At 40.7% G+C, this 22,687-nt stretch overlaps 1 protein-coding gene across 1 annotated transcript; it reads left to right on the forward strand.

Annotated features, from left to right (window-relative positions):
- The first annotated feature begins 19 nt into the window (after positions 1-19).
- POLR2M (RNA polymerase II subunit M) lies at positions 20-8,208 on the forward strand. The gene is made up of 4 exons (XM_082447914.1): positions 20-279; positions 2,008-2,652; positions 5,067-5,271; positions 7,042-8,208. The coding sequence occupies exons 1-4, from the start codon at positions 167-169 to the stop codon at positions 7,186-7,188; spliced, it is 1,110 nt and encodes a 369-aa protein (XP_082304040.1). The 5' UTR covers positions 20-166; the 3' UTR covers positions 7,189-8,208.
- The last annotated feature ends 14,479 nt before the right edge of the window (positions 8,209-22,687 follow it).

Below are 22,687 nucleotides of genomic sequence, written 5' to 3' on the forward strand. Positions count from 1 at the left end.
GCGTTTCAATAAAGCTCGATTCGGCTAGAAGAAGACTGTTCTTCCGGGAAAATGGCGACTCCCGCTCGTTCGCCGGAGTCCCCGCCGGCCGCGGATCCGGCGCCAGCAGCAGGGGCTGCCGAGGACGCCGAGTGCCCGCCGCCTCGCCAGCCTCAGCCCCCGCAGAATGTTCTCGCTGCCCCGCGGCTTCGAGCCCCAAGCTCCCGAGGACTTGGGGCAGCGGAGTTTGGCGGAGCTGCGGGAGATGTTGAAGCGCCAGGAGAGACTTTTGCGCAACGTGTAAGCTTGGGTCCCGCCGAGTCACCGCCGGGCTCCTCTGGTTCAAGCTCCCTGGGACGCGTCCCTCCCCGCCCCCACCCCGATCCCGTCCCTGGAAGGTGACCTTGCCTCAGTCAGGTCCATTCCAGGCGCACGGGCGTGTGGCCGGCCTACAGTCGCAGAGCCGACCGCGTCCAGCCAGGTGCGGGGCGCCTGTGGGGATGGCTTCCTAGAGTTTCAGCTCGTCATCAGCTCCTCGTTGGTTTTACTCAGCTCCTGTGTCGGTTCTCCGAAGGGGGGGATCTGTATCCCAAATCCTTTCTCCCCCACTCCTCCCCAGTAGTGCCCCAAACATCTAGTCAGTTTCATCTGTAGATCCCTATTTTTACAGGAACTGTAGGAAATGGGAAGAGTGGGATAAAAGAGTTGTTTTATTAGGCAAAGAAAGTTTGACTCCCATTCAGCTGGTAGACTTAATGGATTTTAGCGGAGGATCGGTATAATGAAAATGATTTTTTAGGAAGCTGATTTTAGCAGGTCGGTGCAGGATAGTTTGAAGGAATAAGAGGCAGAAGAGAGTAGGAGGATATTTTCAGAGAGGTTCCCAATAGAGGGGTTGTAAGAAAGTGAACTAGAAGGGTAGTTGTGGGATTGGGAAAACTTCATCAGGTGTAGGATAATTTGAATATGTAGTCGACAGAGATGGCTCAAGTTTCCAGCCTGTATGGAGCACCATTAATAAAAATAGGAAAGTTGGGGGAGGGGAATAGGTCTGAGATTGATTTACCAGAGCTGAGTTGATGGAAGAGTTAATTATATCTGATTAAAAGCTGGAGAAGTGGTCAGGAGGCTCGAGAGAGAGAGAGAAGGTTGGGAAAACATAGGCATCGCAACTGCAGACGGATGTTAAGTTAGAATTGGGGAAATGAATGTAGTGTCATAAAGAATAGGGGGCCTGAGATGTAACCTTCCCTTCCCATTTTATTGTATGGCTGAAGAAAAGGAAATCAGAAAAGGAAGTTCTGCCACTTAGCAAAAGGGGCAAATGATCACTTGGGGGGCTTCTTCCAACTATTCTGACTTCGTGAGAATGGGATTTTAATCTATAGTAGTGAGTTAACTTTTTGGTCTTAGGACCCCTTTTACTGTTAAGACTTAGCATCCTGAAGAGCTCTTGTGTGTCATATCTACTCATATTTATCATTGTCTTAGGAATTACAAGTGAGAATCTTTAAAACACAAGAATACACAAGCACACACATTCTATTAGCCATCAGAGCAATGATATCATCCATATCATGTGGCCTCTGGCAAACTCCCCTGTACTCATGGTAAGAAAATGAGAGTGAAAATGCCAAATAGTATCTTAGTGTTATTATTAAAATAGGTTTGATCTTGCAGATCCATCCACCTCCCCTCCCCACGAAGGTCTTGGAGATCACACTTTTAAAAACTGATGATTTGGGGGATGTCTTATATTAGTATAATGCTTAAAATACTTTTGCAGAAATTCTAATTAGATGAGACAAATGAGGCATATTCCCTATTCTTCCTGCAGCCCCTTCTTTTTGGGGGGTATTTGGATAATGATTCTCTTATTTCATTCCTGTTTTGGGGCAGTTGGAAATTGGATTTTTGACTTAAAAGACTGATTCTTCTCCCTTTGAGAACAATGCTTTTTTGTCTGTATATCTCAAGTTTAAAAACACGGCTGTCTCTAATGTATACCTGTTCTTTTCCTTTTGCCAGAAAATTCATTTGCAGATTGCCCGACAAAGGTAAAAAGATCTTAGACTCCGTCGCCAAACTGAAAGCTGCCATTGCAGAACGTGAAGAAGTTAGAGGAAGAAGTGAACTCTTTCATCCCGTTAGTTTAGACTGTAAGGAGAGGCAAAAAGCGATTACAGTTGTTGATGGGGACACAGATAAGGCCCAGAATTCTGACCAGATACTTGATACTTCATCACCAGTTCCTGGCTGTTCCTCTGTAGCAAACATCACGTCGTCTCAGACAACCTCACTACAACAGGGACTGGCACATCCGACTCTCAGAGGCGATGCTGAGGCCCCTGAGGCTGAACACGCAGTGAGCGAACGCCCAGCTTCCAGCATCAGAACTGCCACGCCTTCCTCATCTGCAGCTAGTGGGCCCCTCACTCAGCATCCTGCTTCAAGTCAAGCGGAGGATCATCCTAGCAGCTTGGACAGCCTGTTTATTGATAGATTACAAAGGATCACCATTGCAGACCCCGTTGACCACCACTCAGAAAACCAGAGTCCTGAGAACTTGGCTGGCCTTTGGAGTGGGCTGCAGAAGAAGCCTCATTACATGGAAGTGCTAGAAATGCGAGCCAAAAACCCCGTGCCCCTACAGCATAAATTTAAAACCAATGTGTAAGTACCATCAGAAGCAGGCTTGTCACAGTTAAACTCAAAAAACTGGGAGAATGCTTTAAGGTCAGTGGACTTGGTGTGAGAACTGCTTGTACTTGGGAATGAGGGTGTTGTGGAAACAGGGAAACTAGCCTGGCTGGAGTGGAGGATTCCTGTTGAAAAATGCTTAAGTTTTTTTAGCCAAATAATTGAAAAGGTCTTCAATGGCAGATGGAGTGTTAAATTTCAGGAGACTTTGGCAATGTCTCATATTAAACATGGAGTTAGAGAATTTATTACAGTTTTTTCCAGAACCATTTTCTGGTATGTAGTTCCCCCTTTGACTAGACTGTAAGCTAAGGGGAAAACAATTGCAGGAGCTGATAGCCTTTCTCAGTAAAAAATATTTGTGTGCTCACTATATGTAAGCAGGAGATGCTGTGGCCATACAAGAGTAAAGATTCTGCTCCTTATGGAGTTTACAACCTAGTTGAGGACTCGAGGCTTACACACTTGGAAGAACGTTGAACTGTATAATAATTTCAGGAGGAAGGGAGCTGAGAAGGGGTTAAAAAAACTGAAAACAGATTTGGGCAGGAGGAGCAAATGAACCCTGCTTCTAAGGTCCTTGTCATAGTTTTGTGTCTGAGATCTTCAGAAAAACAAAAGCTCTTTGCAAAGAGTATTATTTATTCATATGCAAATATAACATTCAAACCAGGGAGTAGATTTATAAGAATGTGACATCAGATACAAAGTCTAACCACTACTGCCTTTCTTTGAAAAACTGAAAGCCTATATAGGTAAAAATACCTAAAACCAATTATTTTATTATAGAGACTTTAAAGTTTAGTCCTATCTTACCATTCATTTTTATAACCTCAAAACTATTTCTTCTGCATAGAAAACCAGAATTGTTACATTAATTTTTAGTTAGGAATAAAAAGTAATCGTTGATTAAGTAGTTGGTCATCTTGTGCTTGGTGAGGTATCTTTCCTCACTTCTAGGGAGTCAGAAGACCAGAAGCATCATCTAGTCAATATATACAACAGAGAATACACTGATCCTGGTTCTGTATTATGGTCGTTTAGCTGGAAGTGGGAGGAGAGTAAGGGAGTATCAATGAGGGTTCCCAAGGGAAGTTTACGAGAGACAGAGACAGAGGTGCAGTTATCAGAACAGGCCAGGCCTTGGTGAGTCAGGCTGTAGACAAATGGAGGTTGGGAGGTGGGATGAGGGTGTCCTTTGGCTTCTTTTCTACTCTTCCTTTGGCCTCCTACTCTTCTGGCTCTTCTGGATGCTGGAGGCTGCCCGTCATCTACTTCTAGTCCAAGTCTTCCCAGAACTTCAGATCTGTGTAGCTGTGAAACCCGACCATGTGGGGGTGATCTGTGGCACCTTAGGTTTATCATGTACAAAGTAGAACTCATTTCTTCCCAAACTGCTTTCTCCCATATTCCCTAAGTCAGTAGTGCCACCACCTTCTTTCTTTCCCTCCTTTCCATATCTGCTAGCCATGGAACCTCACAGTATATTTCCTGGACCTTCATCTCTAATCATTCTTACGTTCATCCTTTCTCCTGCCAAAGTGAAGACTCTCATCGCTCTCTTGGGCTATGGTTTTGGTCTGTCCTGGCCTAGTATTAACTCTACCAGTCCGTCCTCTCCACTGCTGCCAGAGAGCAGTTTGTAAAATGTAAACCTGAACCTGTTACATAGAACAGAAGTCTTCACTGTGGACTGGACCCAGCCTACTCCCCCAGCTGTATCTTGCTGCCTTTTCCATTCTCTCCACTTCCTGTGCTTCCTGTGTGCTGCAGCCCTGTCACTCCTCACTCCCTGCTGGGACACCATCAGGGATCCCATCATTTACATGTCGAATTCTTATTATTCTGAGACTCCTCAAATTGCACTCTTTTGAAGCGCTTCTGACAACCACCCTGTCTCCCATTACAACTGGCTGTTGCCACCTTTTTGTTCCAGTGTACCATGTGTGGGCCTGTGTCATAGCACCTGTGATATACTGCACTGAAACTGTTTACAAGTTTATTTCCCTCTGCTGGACAGTAAGCCCCTTTGCAAATGTTTTTGAATGAAGAAAATGAAAACAGACTTCTGCTCAAGTATAAGCTTTGAAGAGAGAAGGGAAAGGCAAAGAGTCTATCTAAACCTACTGTCTGTTAGAGCAACACGTTGTCAAATTACTTGCCAAAAAGGTGCCAATTTAAATATTTCTGTTTTTGAGGTAAATAAGTTAAAAAAAAAAATAACGTTTTATCTACACATGTAAATAGTGGTAAAGGGCTTACTATTACTTTTGTAGAAGAATTAACTGCCAATGTTAAAGGCCACTTTTGTGTGTATGAATGTTGCAAATGTGTGTCTATGCAAAGGAAGTAGTCTGGTCGTGTAACATAAGTGTTGCGTCCTTCAGATTACCTTCACATCAACGTGATTTGGTGAGTCCTTGTCAGAGGAGGGGGTCTCCTGTCTCCTCAGAAGAGAGACGGCGCAGGGACAGGAAGCATCTCGATGACATCACAGCAGCCCGGCTTCTGCCACTCCACCACATGCCTACACAGCTGCTCTCCACAGAGGAGTCGCTGGCACTTCAGAAACAGCAGAAACAGAGTTATGAGGTATTTAGGATATGACTTCTTTCTTGTCTGCATGTTGGACGCTGCTTGAGTAAGAATTTACTCCAGGTGGTCCAGGGAGAGCGGGATCTAGTAGAAGGGATTAGGTGCTAGAGACATGGTCAGCTGACGCCATCAGGTCTCAGATGTGTGCCTCTAGCTTGCAGAGTCTCAAGTTTGCTGGAACTGCAGGGAACAGCTGGAGATGATCACAGCTACCTGTGACATCAAGGTGGTATTTGCCAGGAAATGTGGGGAGACTACTGCAAAATTTCACATCTCTGAAAGCCCAGGCTGTAGGTAGCAGTAGTATCGCTTCTTGGTCTTCCACCTTAAAAAACCTATGCGAGAGCTTGTCAGTGGTGGAATCTAACTGGAACCCTGCTGAGAGAATCAGGGAAGTGCGGTCTCCAAGCTCCTTCAATACAGGGAGAGCAGGAGAGGGATGGGGAGGTAGTGGTGTGTTAGGAACAGACAGTTGGGGTTGGACACGCAGGCCTGCAGGCCCTTGGGAAGACTGAAGCATCTTCTACTTTTGGTCACTTAATTTTGGATAGCACTTTCTTCAAAGATCTGTGTGTTCTGCATGGAACTTTAAATATGTATGTTGACAGTTTGGGTATAAAATAATGGGATGGGAGAAAATTAAGTGTGAGGACCATTGGGGGGAAAGAAAGAGTCTGATACACTTAGATAGTAATAATTTGAGCCTCCAGGAAAACAGCAGCCAAACCTAGTTTTGCTTAGGTAGATTTTAATCGGGTACTATATGTCAGTTACTACAAAATTAATTTGTTATTCTGCCTTGGCTTTTCATAAAAGCTCCGTTGGCATGGATTGGGATTTTCAAGGCAGTCCTTTTTAAAAGCCAGTTTTCTTCCTCTCAGTGCATTCAAGTTATTGCCTAGTTGTAACTAAGCATTGAGGAATTATTTTTTAAGTTGTCTATTTGATCCTAAATGCCTGTCCGAAGTTATTTTTAGGTTGAATTAAACCATTCAGTTTGGAATTGGTTTCCTTGGTAGTAGAAGTTCCACTTCAGTCCCACCTACCTGTGCTATCCGTGGCCTTAGGGGAGGGACATAAACAAGTTCCAGTGGTTTGTGCGGGCAGCCTGAGAAAAGTGAAGAGCCAGAGTAGGAATGAGCGTTGCCACCTGCCATCAGTCAGTGATGGTGTGTGTCCTTGCATGTATAGAAGCACACTGCCAATGTCTAAGATTTACTTAGACTTTTTACTGCATAGTACTTTTCATGGGAGTTAATTTGGAGAGGGATAATCAGTTTTTAGTATTCTTTGATTTTCATTGTGGCATCGAAATGTAACTCTCAAGCCTGGAAGCCATGATTTAATCTAGGAAAGAAGATTCTTCCAGTTGGAAGATCAGTACAGCATTAGTGATTTTTGACATTTGATAGCTCAGGTTGTTCTTCAGGGTTGTATATACACATGCACGTGCCCACATACTTGAAAATGTTTTCATGTTTATAACTGTCGTAGTGCTAAGCTGATTCCTCAGTTTCTCACGTAGAGGTGGATATTTCAGTGCACATTGTTTATCAGTGGAAGTCTGTCACTACCACTATAGCAGGCTAGTAGTAGTTCTCCCCAGCCCTGCCATGTGGTGTCTGTGGTAGGCACAGTCAGAGTGCGGTAGAGAACACTGACTGGGCTGGAATGCCCCTTTATTTCCGGTTGTGTTCCAATGACTTCCCATTGAAAAATTGTAGGGAAAAGGTGTGTGTAATTTTTGCTTCATTTTTTGTTTTAAAGGAGATGCAAGCCAAGCTCGCAGCACAAAAATTAGCTGAAAGACTGAATATTAAAATGCAGAGCTATAATCCAGAAGGGGAGTCTTTGAGGAAATACCGAGAAGTAAAGGATGAAGGCGATGATCAGTCCTCCGATGATGAATTCTGAAGATGGGCATTTGGATCTTCTCCTAAATCTCTGCCTGTTGAGATCTCATTATCTTACATCAGACTTTCTAACAAGTATCAAGATCAGTGTCAGACATTGTTGAGAAAAAGAATTTTGTCAAGTTACAACAAGGAAGCTATAAAAATAGCCCACTTTCAGAAGTTAACTTTCATGTGCTTGAAAAGTTTAATATTTGAATATTGTGTTTAATCACATTATATTAAACTTTTGCAGTATGTTGTGTGTTGGTCTGATATTTTAGTATATAGTAGAGCACATTGTTTTCTCTAAGCCAAATGAAAGCAGGTGATTAACTGCTTTTTTCTTTATACTTACCTCTACCAAATAGCGTTTATTACATGTCTTTCAGTGAATTATTTAGTTGTCCCAGGCATCACCTAAAATGAATTACGAAAATATAGTTCTCTCCTTTTTTGAGTAATGAAGGGAGCAATCTAGAGAATTTTGTGCATGTTGCATGGGGCTGTTACAGTATTGGATGTGAAATACCAAGGAAGACACTCATAGAAAATGCTTAAAATGTTTGTTTCCTTCTGTCTTCCCTTAGGAAAAATGTCTTCTTTCTTCTGATCAGGAATAAGGGGTACTTTTAGTTGATGCTGGAGGGTGGATGGTCTTTCTAGGTGACCAGATTTGTCTGGAGTAACATGAGGAACAGGAAAAGTCTAAGATGATTGATGTACGTGAAGGGAGTAGCTGTTCATAGGCCTGGCCTGACTTGACTTCATTGTTCTAACAGATGATAGGTTCAGTTTGATAAGAAAATCAAAAAATTTTTTAAAGCTACCATTGGTTTGTTATCAATATATTGCTTTTTTTCCCCCCCAAAAGAGGGTTATGTATGCTACAGAAACCTCAATCTCATATATATGTAATTTTGAAGGACTATGGTTGTCTCCAGAGAAGTTAACACATATGTTATCGAAGTTTTCTTTGTCTAATATGTTGGCGCCTTTAAACAGTGTTGAAAGAATAAAATATTAATTAGAGCAACTTCAAGATGCTAATAGTGATGTTTTACTGGTGCTTAATTAAATGTAACTTAACTTTAAAGGAGACTTTTCGTTTATGAAATTTGATCAAGAACACATTTAGGCAGATGTACGTGTGATAGGAAGGGCTCAGTTCTATGTCATGTCCTTCCAGGAACGGCTACTGCTTTCCATCTCCCTTTTGCCCTCCTCCCAACAAAAAGCAAATGTAGAAATATGCTGAGCAAACAAGTCCATTATTTTTAATTTTAAAAACTAATTGTAAATGATTTCACATCCTAAAGTTATTTGATGCTCCTTTATAGAATGAATACATGTTATTTCTGGAAAGCTGGATCATGGGAGGGCTCACATGCACATACACACAGTCCCCCTGTAGTCCTACCACCGAGAGGGGGCCTCTGTTAACATTTGGGTACGTGTACATATGCATACTTTTCTATGCATAGCTATACATTTCTATTTTCAATAATACAACCATACACCGGTTAACAGTCTGCTCTATACACTGTAAACATTTTCACATACTAAATATTTTGCATTTTAGATAGCTGCAGAATATTCCATTTTGTGGGTGTACCGTAACTTTTAAAATCAACTTGTTGATAAGTGAGGAAAACAGGCATATCAGTAGGTTTCCACATCTAGCCAGGGAAGGAATCGGGCCTCAAACTCAAGCCGTCATCCAAACCCAAAGCCAATGCTCTTCACCAATGAATGTTTATCCTGAGAATGGCCCCCAGAAGACAAAATGGTATCAACAAACTGACTGGAGAGGAACCAAGATGGCAGAGTAGAAGGACGTGCTCTCACTCCCTCTTGCAAGAACACCAGAATCACAACTAGCTGCTGGACAATCATTGACAGGAAGACACTGGAACTCACCAAAAAAGATACCCCACATCCAAAGACAAAGGAGAAGCCACAATGAGACAGTAGGAGGGGCGCAATCACAGTAAAATCAAATCGCATAACTGCTGGGTGGGTGACTCACAGACTGGAGAACACATACCACAGAAGTCCACCCACTGGAGTGACGGTTCTGAGCCCCACGTCAGGCTTCCCTACCTGGGGGTCTGGCAATGGGAGGAGGAATTCCTAGAGAATCAGACTTTGAAGCCTAGTGGGAATTGATTGCAGGACTTCGACAGGACTGGGGGAAACAGAGACTCCACTCTTGGAGGGCACACACAAAGTAGTGTGCGCATGGGGACCCAGGGGAAGGAGCAGTGACCCCAGGGGAGATTGAACCAGACCTACCTGCTAGTGTTGGAGGGTCTCCTGCAGAGGCAGGGGGTGGCTGTGGCTCACTGTGGGGACAAGGACACTGGCAGCAGAAGTTCTGGGAAGTACTCCTTGGCGTGAGCCCTCCCAGAGTCTGCCATTAGCCCCACCAAAGAGCCCAGGTAGGCTCCAGTGTTGGGTCGCCTCAGGCCAAACAACCAACAGGGAGGGAACCCAGCCCCACCCATCAACAGTCAAGTGGATTAAAGTTTTACTGAGCTCTGCCCACCAGAGCAACATTCAGCTCTACCCACCACCAGTCCCTCCCATCAAGCCTCTTAGATAGCCTCATCCACCAGAGGGCAGAGAGCAGAAGCAAGAAGAACTACAATCTTGCAGCCTGTGGAACAAAAACCACATTCACAGAAACATAGACAAGATGAAAAGGCAGAGGGCTATGTACCAGATGAAGGAACAAGATAAAACCCCAGAAAAACAACTAAATGAAGTGGAGATAGGCAACCTTCCAGAAAAAGATTTCAGAATAATGATAGTGAAGATGATCCAGGACCTTGGAAAAAGAATGGAGGCAAAGATCGAGAAGATGCAAGAAATGTTTAACAAAGGCCTAGAAGAATTAAAGAACAAACAAACAGAGATGAACAACACAATAACTGAAATGAAAACTACACTAGAAGGAATCAATAGCAGAATAACTGAGGCAGAAGAACAGATAAGTGACCTGGAAGACAGAATGGTGGAATTCACTGCCGTGGAACAGAATAAAGAAAAAAGAATGAAAAGAAATGAAGACAGCCTAAGACACCTCTGGAACAACATTAAATGCAACAACATTCGCATTATAGGGGTCCCAGAAGGAGAAGAGAGAGACAAAGGAACAGAGAAAATATTTGAAGAGATTATAGTCGAAAACTTCCCTAACATGGGAAAGGAAATAGCCACCCAAGTCCAGGAAGCGCACAGAGTCCCAGGCAGGGTAAACCCAAGGAGAAACACGCCAAGACGCATAGTTATCAAATTGGCAAAAATTAAAGACAAAGAAAAATTATTGAAAGCAGCAAGGGAAAAACGAAAAACAACATACAAGGGAACTCCCATAAGGTTAACAGCTGATTTCTCAGCAGAAACTCTACAAGCCAGAAGGGAGTGGCATTATATACTTAAAGTGATGAAAGGGAAGAACCTACAACCAAGATTACTCTACCAGGCAAGGATCTCATTCAGATTCGATGGAGAAATCAAAAGCTTTACAGACAAGCAAAAGGTAAAAGAATTCAGCACCACCAAACCAGCTCTACAACAAACGCTAAAGGAACTTCTCTAAGTGGGAAACACAAGAGAAGAAAAGGATCTACAAAAACAAACCCAAAACAATTAAGAAAATGGTCATAGGAACATACATATTGCTAATTACCTTAAACGTGAACGGATTAAATGCTCCAACCAAAAGACACAGGCTTGCTGAATGGATACAAAACCAAGACCCATCTATATGCTGTCTACAAGAGACCCACTTCAGACCTAGGGACACATACAGACTGAAAGTGAGGGGATGGAGAAAGATATTCCATGCAAATGGAAATTAAAAGAAAGCTGGAGTAGCTATACTCATATGCGATAAAATAGACTTTAAAATAAAGAATGTTACAAGAGACAAGGAAGGACACTACATAATGATCAAGGGATCAATCCAAGAAGAAGATATAACAATTATAAATATATATGCACCCAACACAGGAGCACCTCAATACATAAGGCAACTGCTAACAGCTATAAAATAGGAAATGGACAGTAACAGAATAATAGTGGGGGACTTTAACACCTCACTTACACCAATGGACAGATCATCCAAAATGAAAATAAATAAGGAAACAGAAGCTTTAAATGACACAATAGACCAGATAGATTTAATTGATATTTATAGGACATTCCATCCAAAAACAGCAGATTACACTTTCTTCTCAACTGCGCACAGGACATTCTCCACGATAGATCACATCTTGGTCACAAATCAAGCCTCAGTAAATTTAAGAAAACTGAAATCATATCAAGCATCTTTTCTGACCACAACGCTATGAGATTAGAAATGAAATACAGGGAACAAAACGTAAAAAACACAAACACATGGAGGCTAAACAATACGTTACTAAATAACCAAGAGATCACTGAAGAAATCAAAGAGGAAATAAAAAAAATACCTAGAGACAAATGACAATGAAAACACGACGGTCCAAAACTATGGGATGCAGCAAAAGCAGTTCTAAGAGGGAAGTTTATAGCTATACAAGCCTACCTCAAGAAACAAGAAATATCCCAAGTAAACAATCTAACCTTACACCTAAAGGAACTAGAGAAAGAAGAACAAACAAATCCCAAAGTTAGCAGAAGGAAAGAAATCATAAAGACCAGAGCAGAAATAAATAGAAACAAAGAAACCAATAGCAAAGATCAATAAAACTAAAAGCTGGTTCTTTGAGAAGATAAACAAAATTGATAAACCATTAGCCAGACTCATCAAGAAAAAGAGGGAGAGGACTCAAATCAATAAAATTAGAAATGAAAACGGAGAAGTTACAACAGACACCACAGAAATACAAAGCATCCTAAGAGACTACTACAAGCAACTCTATGCCAATAAAATGGACAACCTGGAAGAAATGGACAAATTCTTAGAAAGGTATAACCTTCCAAGACTGAACCAGGAAGAAACAGAAAATATGAACAGACCAATCACAAGTAATGAAATTGAAACTGTCATTAAAAATCTTCCAACAAACAAAAGTCCAGGACCAGATGGCTTCACAGGTGAATTCTATCAAACATTTAGAGAAGAGCTAACACCCATCCTTCTCAAACTCTTCCAAAAAATTGCAGAGGAAGGAACACTCCCAAACTCATTCTATGAGGCCACCAACACCCTGATACCAAAACCAGACAGAGATACTACAAAAAAAGAAAATTACAGACCAATATCACTGATGAATATAGATGCGAAAATCCTGAACAAAATACTAGCAAACAGAATCCAACACCACATTAAAAGGATCATACACCATGATCAAATGGGATTTATCCCAGGGATGCAAGGATTCTTCAATATACACAAATCAATCAATGTGATACACCGTATTAACAAATTGAAGAATAAAAACCAAATGATCATCTCAATAGATGCAGAAGAAGATTCTGACAAAATTCAACACCCATTTATGAAAAAACTCTCCAGAAAGTGGGCATAGAGGGAACCTACCTCAACATAATAAAGGCCATATACGACAAACCCACAGCCAACATTGTCCTCAAGGGTGAAAAACTGAAAGAATTTCCTCTAAGATCAGGAACGAGACAAGGATGTCCACTCTTACCACTATTATTCAACATAGTTTTGGAAGTCCTAGCCATGGCAATCAGAGGAGAAAAAGAAACAAAGGAATACAAATTGGAAAAGAAGAAGTATAACTGTCACTGTTTGCAGATGACATGATACTATACATAGAGAATCCTAAAAAATGCCACCAGAAAACTACTAGAGCTAATCAATGAATTTGGTAAAGTTGCAGGATACAAAATTAATGCACAGAAATCTCTTGCATTCCTATACACTAACAATGAAAGATCAGAAAGAGAAATTAAGGAAACAATCCCATTCACCATTGCAGCAAAAAGAATAAAATACCTAGGAATAAACCTACCCAAGGAGACAAAAGACCTGTACTCTGAAAACTATGAGATGCTGATGAAAGAAATAAAAGATGAGACAAACAGATGGAGAGATATACCATGTTCCTGGATTGGAAGAATCAATATTGTGAAAATGACTATACTACCCAAAGCAATCTACAGATTCAATGCAATGCCTATCAAATTACCAATGGCATTTTTTACAGAACTAGGACAAATCATCTTAAAATTTGTATGGAGACACAAAAGACCCCGAATAGCCAAAGAAGTCTTGAAGGAAAAAAACGGAGCTGGAGGAATCAGACTCCCTGACTTCAGACTATAACTACAAAGCTACAGTAATCAAGACAATATGGTACTGGCACAAAAACAGAAACACAGATCAATGGAACAAGATAGAAAGCCCAGAGATAAACCCACGCACCTATGGTCAACTAATCTATGACAAAGGAGGCAAAGATATACAATGGAGAAAAGACAGTCTCTGCAATAAGTGGTGCTGGGAAAACTGGACAGCTACATGTAAAAGAATGAAATTAGAACACTCCCTAACACCATACACAAAAATAAACTCACAATGGATTAGAGACCTAAATGTAAGACTGGACACTATAAAACTCTTAGAGGAAAACACAGGAAGAACATTCTTTGACATAAATCACAGCAAGATCTTTTTTGATCCACCTCCTAGAGTAATGGAAATAAAAAGAAAAATAAACAAACGGGACCTAATGAAACTTAAAAGCTTTCGCACAGCAAAGGAAACCATAAACAAGACGAAAAGACAACCCTCAGAATGGGAGAAAATATTTGCAAACGAATCAACGGACAAAGGATTAATCTCCAAAATATATAAACAGCTCATGCAGCTCAATATTAAAGAAACAAACAACCTAATCCAAAAATCGGCAGAAGACCTAAATAGACATTCCTCCAAAGAAGACATACAGGTGGCCAAGAAGCACATGAAAAGCTGCTCAACATCACTAATTATTAGAGAAATGCACATCAAAACTACAATGAGGTATCACCTCACATCAGTTAGAATGGGCATCATCAGAAAATCTACAAACAACAAATGCTGGAGAGGGTGTGGAGAAAAGGGAACCCTCTTGCACTGTTGGTGGGAATGTAAATTGATACAGCCACTATGGAGAACAGTATGGAGGTTCGTTAAAAAAGTAAAAATAGAGTTACCATATGATCCAGCAATCCCACTACTGGGCACATACCCAGAGAAAACCATAATTCAGAAAGACACATGCACCCCAATGTTCACTGCAGCACTATTTACAATAGCCAGGTCATGGAAGCAACCTAAATGCCCATCGACATACGAATGGATTAGGAAGATGTGGTACATATATACAATGGAATATTACTCAGCTATAAAAAAGAACGAAATTGAGTCATTTGTTGAGACGTGGATGGATCCAGAGACTGTCATACAGAGTGAAGTAAGTCAGAAAGAGAAAAACAAATATCGTATATTAATGCATGTATGTGGAACCTAGAAAAATGCTACAGATTAACTGGTTTGCAGGGCAGAAATTGAGACACCGATGTAGAGAACAAACGTATGGACACCAAGGGGGAAAAACCGCGGTGGGGTGGCGATGGTGGTGTGCTGAATTGGGCGATTGGGATTGACATGTATACACTGGTGTGTATAAAATTGATGACTAATAAGAGCCTGTAGTATAAAAAAACAAAAACAAACAAACAAAAAAAACAACTAATACTAAACTTTCTTTGGGTTATTTGTATGGAAATATGTTAATATAAATGTTTCAGACATTACATGAAATTTCTAAAAATCTTATATGTTCTGGTATAATGTTATAAGTCATAATTCTAGTTATTACTTTAAAATGTAAATCTCAGAAATAACTAAAAAATAAAAATAAAATCAACTTGTTTCACAATTTGTTAATTATAATGTAACCTGAAAACAGTGATGAGATCAACATCTTAAAATATAATCACATCTGCATAAAAGTGATTTATTTCCAAAAGGTACCTTTCTAGAAGTGAATTGCTAGGTGAAAGTGTAAGTTTTTGAGACTTGATATCCATTACTCCCCACAAAGACTGTTTACTTTAACATTCCCACCAGCAATATATCATACTCCCAGAACTGCAAATTGCTATTTTAAGATATTTGCCAATAATCACAGAAAAGGACTACCTTTAAAATGTGTGTTTCTTTGATAACAAACGAAGGTTGAGAGTTTTTTCACGTTTATTGACCATTTACATTCATTGTTTTGAGCATTGCTTAGTCATATCTTTCCTATATTCTCTTGGAGAGTTTGCCATTTTTATTGGTTTATATGTTTTTTTATGAATTAAGACGTCCATTTTTTTTCATGTGTTGTTACTGTTTTCATGTGTTACTTGCCTTTTAATACAGTTGATGGTGTTTCTGTGTAGAAGTTGTTTTCTTTAGGAGTCTACCTTTGCAGGTGTGCTAGAGCCTGCCTTCCCTATCCCAAGGATGGTTACAGATTTATCCTTATTTTCTTTTAGTACTTAAAAAAATTCACTTTTATACTTATTTTTAACTCAGAAGAAAATTTTTAATCCATCTCAAATTTATTTGGGAATATTGTATGAGGTGAGATTTAATTTTTAAAAAATTTTCACTGTACTGGTATAGAATATTAAATTCCTCTGTGTTTTTGTGTCTTGGACCTATTTCTGGGCCTTCTAGTTTTCCACACTATTTTAATAATTATGGCTGTAATCACTTAATATTTTGTAGTACAAGTTCTCTCTCATTCTGTTAAATTTTGTGAAATATACAGAAAAGTACATAAAACAGATATGTACGTAAAACAGATATGCAGTTTAATGGGTGAAGCAAAAGCTATGTAATCACAAACCAGATGCAGAAAAGCCACTGCCAGCACTCCAAAATCTCCCTGGGTGTCCCCTCCAGCCTCACCTTTGTCTCCCAGAGGTAACTACTATTCTGACTTTATGGCAATACTCCCCTTTTAGAAAATAGTTTTACCGGTTATGTGTGCAACAATATGATTAGTTTGTTTTGCCTACTTTTGACGTATAAAAATGGAATCACACTGTATGTTGCGTCTGGTATCTTTCACTCAACATTGCTTATACAATTCACATCGCGTGTTGGTGTGATTTATTCATTTTCATTACTGTATGATGTGCCATTTCCTTAGTACCACTTTATTTTACTGCGACGGACACTTCTATAGTGATTTCAGTTTTTGGCTATTATAAGCAGTGCTGCAACGAGCATCTTTGTGCACATAAACACATTTCTGTAGGGCATTTACCTAGGAGTTTAATTGCTGGATTATGAGGTAGGCATATCTTTAACATTTAATATCCCTCTCCTTTTCCCCTGCTGTGTATGAGTTCCAGTTCACCAACACTTGATATTGCCAGACTTTAACTTTGGCCAGAGTGATGTTGAGACATTCATTGTGGTTTTATTTTGCATTTCTCTAATTAGGAACAAATTTGAGCATCTGCCTACGTTCATTGGTCACTGCAATTCTTCTTTTGAAAAGTGCCCATTCAAAACTTGTCTCTGTTGTGTTCATGTCAGCTGTCTTTTACTCATTGATTTGTATATATTCTTGGTACTAATCATTATTGAGTTACATCTGTTGTAAATATCCTCTCCTTCTCTGATTATTTTTCATTCTCGTCATGGTTTTTTGATGAATAAAAATTCTTCATTTTAATGGCAAATCTATTCATCTTTTATGTTTAGTGTCTTCTGTGTCTTTTTTTAAGGAATCTTTTCTTATCCTTAAGTCATGAAAATACTATCTTTTAAAATCTTTTCATTTAAAAAATGCTTTACAATTTTCCATTCTTACTATGTTATGTTTTGATTCCCCCTGGGATGTATTTGTGACTGTGTGAGGAAGGGTCCTTTGTATAGCTGCTGGTCCTGGCACTATGCAGTGCCCTTCTGCCATTCATCAAGCACCTGTATAAGCCTCTGGTCCTTTCTGGGTGCTCTCTGTTTCTCCATTCCATTAATCTATTTGGGCTAATATTACACTACTTTATTTACGATAGCTTTATGATAATGCTGGAGTAAAGCCTGCCATCTTACTCAAGAGTGGGTTGGCTATTTTTGGCCCTTTGCATTTTTAAATTTAAATAAGTTTTAGAATCAGCTTGCCATGTTCCACAAAACAAAACAACATATATATAACATATATATGTCTCTCTCTATATGTCTCTCTCTATACATATATCCTTGGTAGTACAAATCTCCATTTTCAAAAAACTGCTTGATATTCTGATATTAATTAACTTTTTATTTCTGTATTTTGAGACTTAGGAGATTAGGACACTTGCCATTTATGAACTAACTTACTCTTTCAACTAGGATGACTATTATTAGTCTATACAAGTTAAATAGAAAATTCACAATGCTGTTGTAGTGTAGATACCTAAAGTATTGTGTAGTTTTGATTGAGAAGAGTTAGCAAGTAAGAAAGAATTTTTAAAAAAATATTAAAGTTGGGTTTAAACAGGAAAAACAGACTGAATCTGCAGTCATGAACTCTTACCTTCAATTTTCAAGGGATTATGTTAAGAGAAGAAAGTAAAGTGCTAAAATTTGGGGCTTTACCGGATCTGTGGAAGAGGTTATGAGGATTAATCTCATTACATAATAGTTATCTATAAGGTAATTTTCATTTTCATAGGACCTGGCTCTAATCCACATCGCATTCTCTGGGGAGCCAGGAGCTGTGAGTCAAGGTGTAGGTAGATAGCTTGTGGGATTATCCCTGTTTCCTGTAACAGGGATTGAAGTCATTTGCTCAAGGTCACTAAGAGCAGCGAAGAAAAGAACCGAGCACTTGAGATTTCTGGGCGCTGGACCCATGGATACCACAAATCAAGGTCTCGTGTGGGCTTTAAAAAGTGCTACTGCTAAGCAAGAGCTCAGGTTACTCCGGCGGTATTTGGCCTGTCTCTATGACTTACACTACAAAAGAGCTTTTTTTCTTCTGATAATTTTTGTACCTGGAATGCTTTATTTTTCAGCATCTTACAACTGTGTGACCATTTTGGCCACTGCTGGTATCTTGACCCTTCCCTCCTCACTTGGTACTGTAGTTGACTGCATAAATATTTTTAGGAGAAGAGATGCCAGTGAAAGTGACATCCGGTATCATGGGCTTTCTTCAGAGGACCCAGTAAATCTTGCAGTTGACACTTTGCAGGCTTTGTGACAATTTATAACACTAAAAGGGAGTAAAATTGTTAGAAAAAAAAAGATTCTGTCTTTGTGTAGGAAAAGTTGAGAGTGCCTATGCTAAATAAATGAAAGGGTTCCACATCCCGCTTTTATGAGGAGCATATAGAGTCATCTACAAAATATGGCAAATTGTGTTATTGATTAGCTCTTTGACAGGGAGGGGAAACTTAAAGCTATTATTTTAATTTCTGGCTAAAGTGAGGAAGCTTTGATACAGGGCCGATGAAATAAACCTCGTGTTGGATAATACTGAACTAGAGCCAGACCACAAATCAGAAGCGATTCTGAAAGCACAGCATAAAAGCCTGAACAATTAAATATGATCTATTACGTCCCAGATGATTTTAGAAAACTTGGAATTAAAAAAAGGCAAAAAAGAGGGTAAGCCACTGGAATAGCATTAGATTATTAGATTTAGGATTTAAATGCCACTATTTCCTTTGAATCCAGTGGGAAGTTCTGTACTCTCCTGACTCTTTAGTCTGTAAGATGGGGTCAGTGACCCCTTATCTAATGTATGGGGTATGTTTTGAGAGAACAAAATTTCAAAGTGTGGTCTTTATAGAACACTTTGAGGTCTAAAAGAGATTCTATATGAAAACCTTATTGTAACGATGGTAACAATTATGATTGAAGTAGTTTAGGAGGTACCTTTTGGCATCTGAAGTAAAATGTTTTAAAATCACCACCATATGAAGCTTTTAATTTAGTGTTAAAATTAACTGAAAACAATAGAGACTCCCTAAAAAAAGCTATTTTGACAAGGGGAAATTAGGACATTGAACTAAGGAGAGACCCAGCTTTGTATGGAAAAACGTCACATTATTAAAGCAAAAGAATGAGAGTTGTAAATCAGTTCCTTAGAGCATACAGAAAAGCTCTTTGAAAGACGGAGACTCAGCTTGGTACTTATAAACTCTGTCTGAAAATATTGCTAGTAAATACATCAGTTCTCTTAATCAGTACCACATATATTTGTATTGAGTTAAATAGCTGTTCTATATATATATATATTGGTTTGTTTGTTTGTTTGTTTTGTTTTGTTTTTTTGGCCACGCCATGCAGCATGTGGGATCTTAGTTCCTCAACCAGAGATCGAACCCGTACCCCCTGAAGTGGCAATGTGGAGTCTTAACCACTGGACCGCCAGGGAAGTCCCTTGATTACTTAGATTTTTAATAAAGATTTCTTCTCCCCTTCAGCTACATTTAGCAGGGTCAAAATGAAGCACATTAGGAAACTGTAACTGGCAATAGAAGGCAAATCTTACCTCAAATTAGCATCTTTAGTTCTTAGGGAAGGAAGGAAGATTAGGTATTATTTTTCCAAATCTTATACATGGGGAAATTGAGGCACAGAGAAGCATGGAGAAGGTTGTGCAGCTGCTTCTGACAGAGCCAACTCTTTCTGCCCCATCCATGCTCTTGGCCTATTGTGGCTTCTACTTATAATTAATTCCTTAGCACATTTGTATAAAATTATAGAAAAAGCACAGTGCCAGAAATCTATTTTCTAAAACTATAGAAATGTTAAATTTCCTTAGGTAGTTTTTACTATGGCAACTAGGGTCAATGACTACAATTTTCTTGAAATAAAAGTGGATAATGTATAAAAAATAAACTAAAAATAGATAATGTACTTCTCATTATTTATATGCGTGACCCTATTTTTCCTTTTCACTGCCTGACTTGGTCTGTTTTGAATGCCTCCACTCTCATACTCCTCTTCCTTTGGTGGTCAGAAGGTTGACTTTCACTGGCTCATCAAACCTCTCACCAGCCCTCTGTGAGATCTGTTTTGTACCACCTTCTGAAACTATAATGAAACGCCTGTGACTATAGCAGGTGGCCAGCTAAATTTAGTAGGTACTGGATAATGATGGACAGGGGTACAATATGGTGTTCATGGTTCAGGGTCTTTTCCCTCCTCCAATCTATGGTTGCCATGATTTCCTCTGGGGGGAAAAAAACACTATTTATCTGTCAGATTTCTGTGTTAGAATATATATTATCTTGAAGATAGCAGAACATCAATAAACTCATTAATTAATCTCTCAGTGGATGTCCATTTATTAGATGACTTTTTCTTGGAGAAGAATAGGGCTTAAGGGAATGGGAGACAAGTTTTGAGGGAGGGAAGAGAGGAAATGGAAAATGGAGGAGAAGGACAAGGATGAGAAAGAGGCCTGGATGGACCCTGAACAGTCAAGGGGCAGCGAGGAAGCATTACTTGGAAGAGTGGTCTCACTGTCTTCAGCTCCTCTCCTCCCATTTTCTCTTGAACCTACTCCAATCAAGTGTTTGCTCCCCAAGTTCTCCCAAAAAAGCTTTTGTCAAGGCCACCAAAGGCCTTCATGTTGCCAACTCAGCACAAGTCACGCAACATTGAAATGTCCAGGATTCTCTCCTTGAACCTCTTCTCCACCTTTGCTCGCTCCTTTGGTGACCTCATCCCACCTGTGGTTTTACATCCTGTTGATACATCATGACTCCCAAGCTCTTATCTCCAGCTCCGAATTGCAGACTCATAATCAGCTGCAACAAGAGTGCTCTGGGCAAGTCCTGGACTCTCAGACTAGGGATGAGAGTATGCTGGTGGTGGTGGTGGCAGCTTTGCTATTAACACAATGAATATTCTTGGCCAAGTCACTTAACTTTTTGGGACTTGAGTGTTCCAGTTTCTAAAATGAGGGAGTTAGAACAGGTTAGCAACTCCCAAAATGTATGTCTTATAACACAAATCCTGAGGAAAATGGGATCTGGGTATCCAGTGAGCTACCGTGCCCTGTTGCCTGATGGTTGCTGGGGGCTCCTACCTCCTGTCCCTGCTTCTGCCCTTGTCCACGTCACAGAGGTGTCACAACGCAGCAGCCAGCATGACTTTTTAAAGTCGTTATCAGATCAAGTCATTTTTCTGCCCCAGGCCCTCTGGTGGCTCCCAGCTCACTCAGAATAAAAGCAAAATTCCTTTGGATGACCTACACGATCCCACATGACCCTGCCCTCGGAATCCGACAGGGGCACGCAGGCACCCGGGCCTCCTTGCTGTTGCCCTAATGTGTGCAGAGTGCTCCCACCTAAGGGCCTTTGCACAGCTGTTCTCTCTGCCTTCAATGTTCTTCCCTGAGACACCAGTGGGCCTGGCTCCTCATTTACTACAAGTATCTACCCAAATGTCTCCTGATCACGGATGCCAATGAATATAAAATAACCCCCCTTAGCTGCTTTATTTTTCTCCATAGAATTGTATGTTTTCCTGTTTGTTTATGGCCTGACTTCTTCCACTAGAGTATGAGGTTAGGGATTTTTATGTTTTGTTTATTGCTACCTCCCCAGGGGCCTAGAACAATGCCAGACATCATGGGCACTCAGTAATATCTTGATAACCGAATGAGACAGTGAATGAATGAAGTGAGAGAAAATGAGCAGATGGAGGAGGAAGGGGGGCTTGAGAGCCGCCCTCTGCACGAGCCCGAGGGCCCCTCACTGCCGTGTGTGATCATGATGCCAACACCCCTGGGGCCACGTGCTGTTTAGGACAGGGCTTCACATCTGTGGTCTCTCTTGCTTCTCCTACGTATCCTGGGAGGGAGGTATTATCATTCCAGCGTTTTCCAGGGAAGAAAACAAGGGTCAGCGAGGGAGTGGCTTTCTCAAGGTCATGCACTATTAAGACCTGCATCTGTTTTTCTCCAAGTCAAGTGCCCTTTTCGATTTCCCATGCTGCCTTGCCTATTTGCTCTGTTTGCTTGAATTCCAGGCAGCCAGTGCCTGGCTTTCCTGGGGGGCTGGCGAGGATGGGGCGGGGGAATAAGCAAGATGATGTCACCAAGCCTACCATCGCTAGGGTGGACCCTTCCCTTGGTCTTGACAGCAGCGCTGTGACAGGCTGTGTCTTTCACAGATATTTTCCTTAATGAGAAGAGATGACGGTGGAAACAGAGGGCCAAAAGCATGAGCACAGTCTGGGCGATAGCTCTTCTCTGGCTCATTCCCGTCCAGGTCTTGGATTCTACATTCTACAGCCACCACCTCCCCAGAGGGCTGCCCGGCACCTAGACACCAGCCTGAGCCAGCCGCTCAGACCTGCCAGGTACTCCCAGGGTAACATTACTTAACGGCTCTAAGCCTCTTCATCTGCAAAGGGGGAATAATACAAATAGTGCCACCATCACAGGCCTGTGGTGAAGATGAGATAGTCCTAAGTTTGCGGCGTTAGCTGTTGTTCTCCCTGCATCCAGCCAGTCCCTCTGAGGAGCGCTGTGCTCCACACCCCGCCCGTGGAGTCACTGCTTCGTAGA

This window comes from Balaenoptera physalus (assembly GCF_965194825.1).
Source record: "Balaenoptera physalus genome assembly, chromosome: 2".
In the NCBI taxonomy this organism is placed as follows: Eukaryota; Metazoa; Chordata; class Mammalia; order Artiodactyla; family Balaenopteridae; genus Balaenoptera; species Balaenoptera physalus.

What these genes read in the sequence shown, in the direction of transcription:
- POLR2M (XM_082447914.1), top strand. Translation starts at nt 167, where the DNA reads ATGTTCTCGCTGCCCCGCGGCTTCGAGCCCCAAGCTCCCGAGGACTTG. An exon ending in CATAAATTTAAAACCAATGT is followed by an intron (nt 2,653 to 5,066) that starts GTAAGTACCATC and finishes TGCGTCCTTCAG; the next exon opens with ATTACCTTCACATCAACGTG. An exon ending in AGCAGAAACAGAGTTATGAG is followed by an intron (nt 5,272 to 7,041) that starts GTATTTAGGATA and finishes TTTGTTTTAAAG; the next exon opens with GAGATGCAAGCCAAGCTCGC.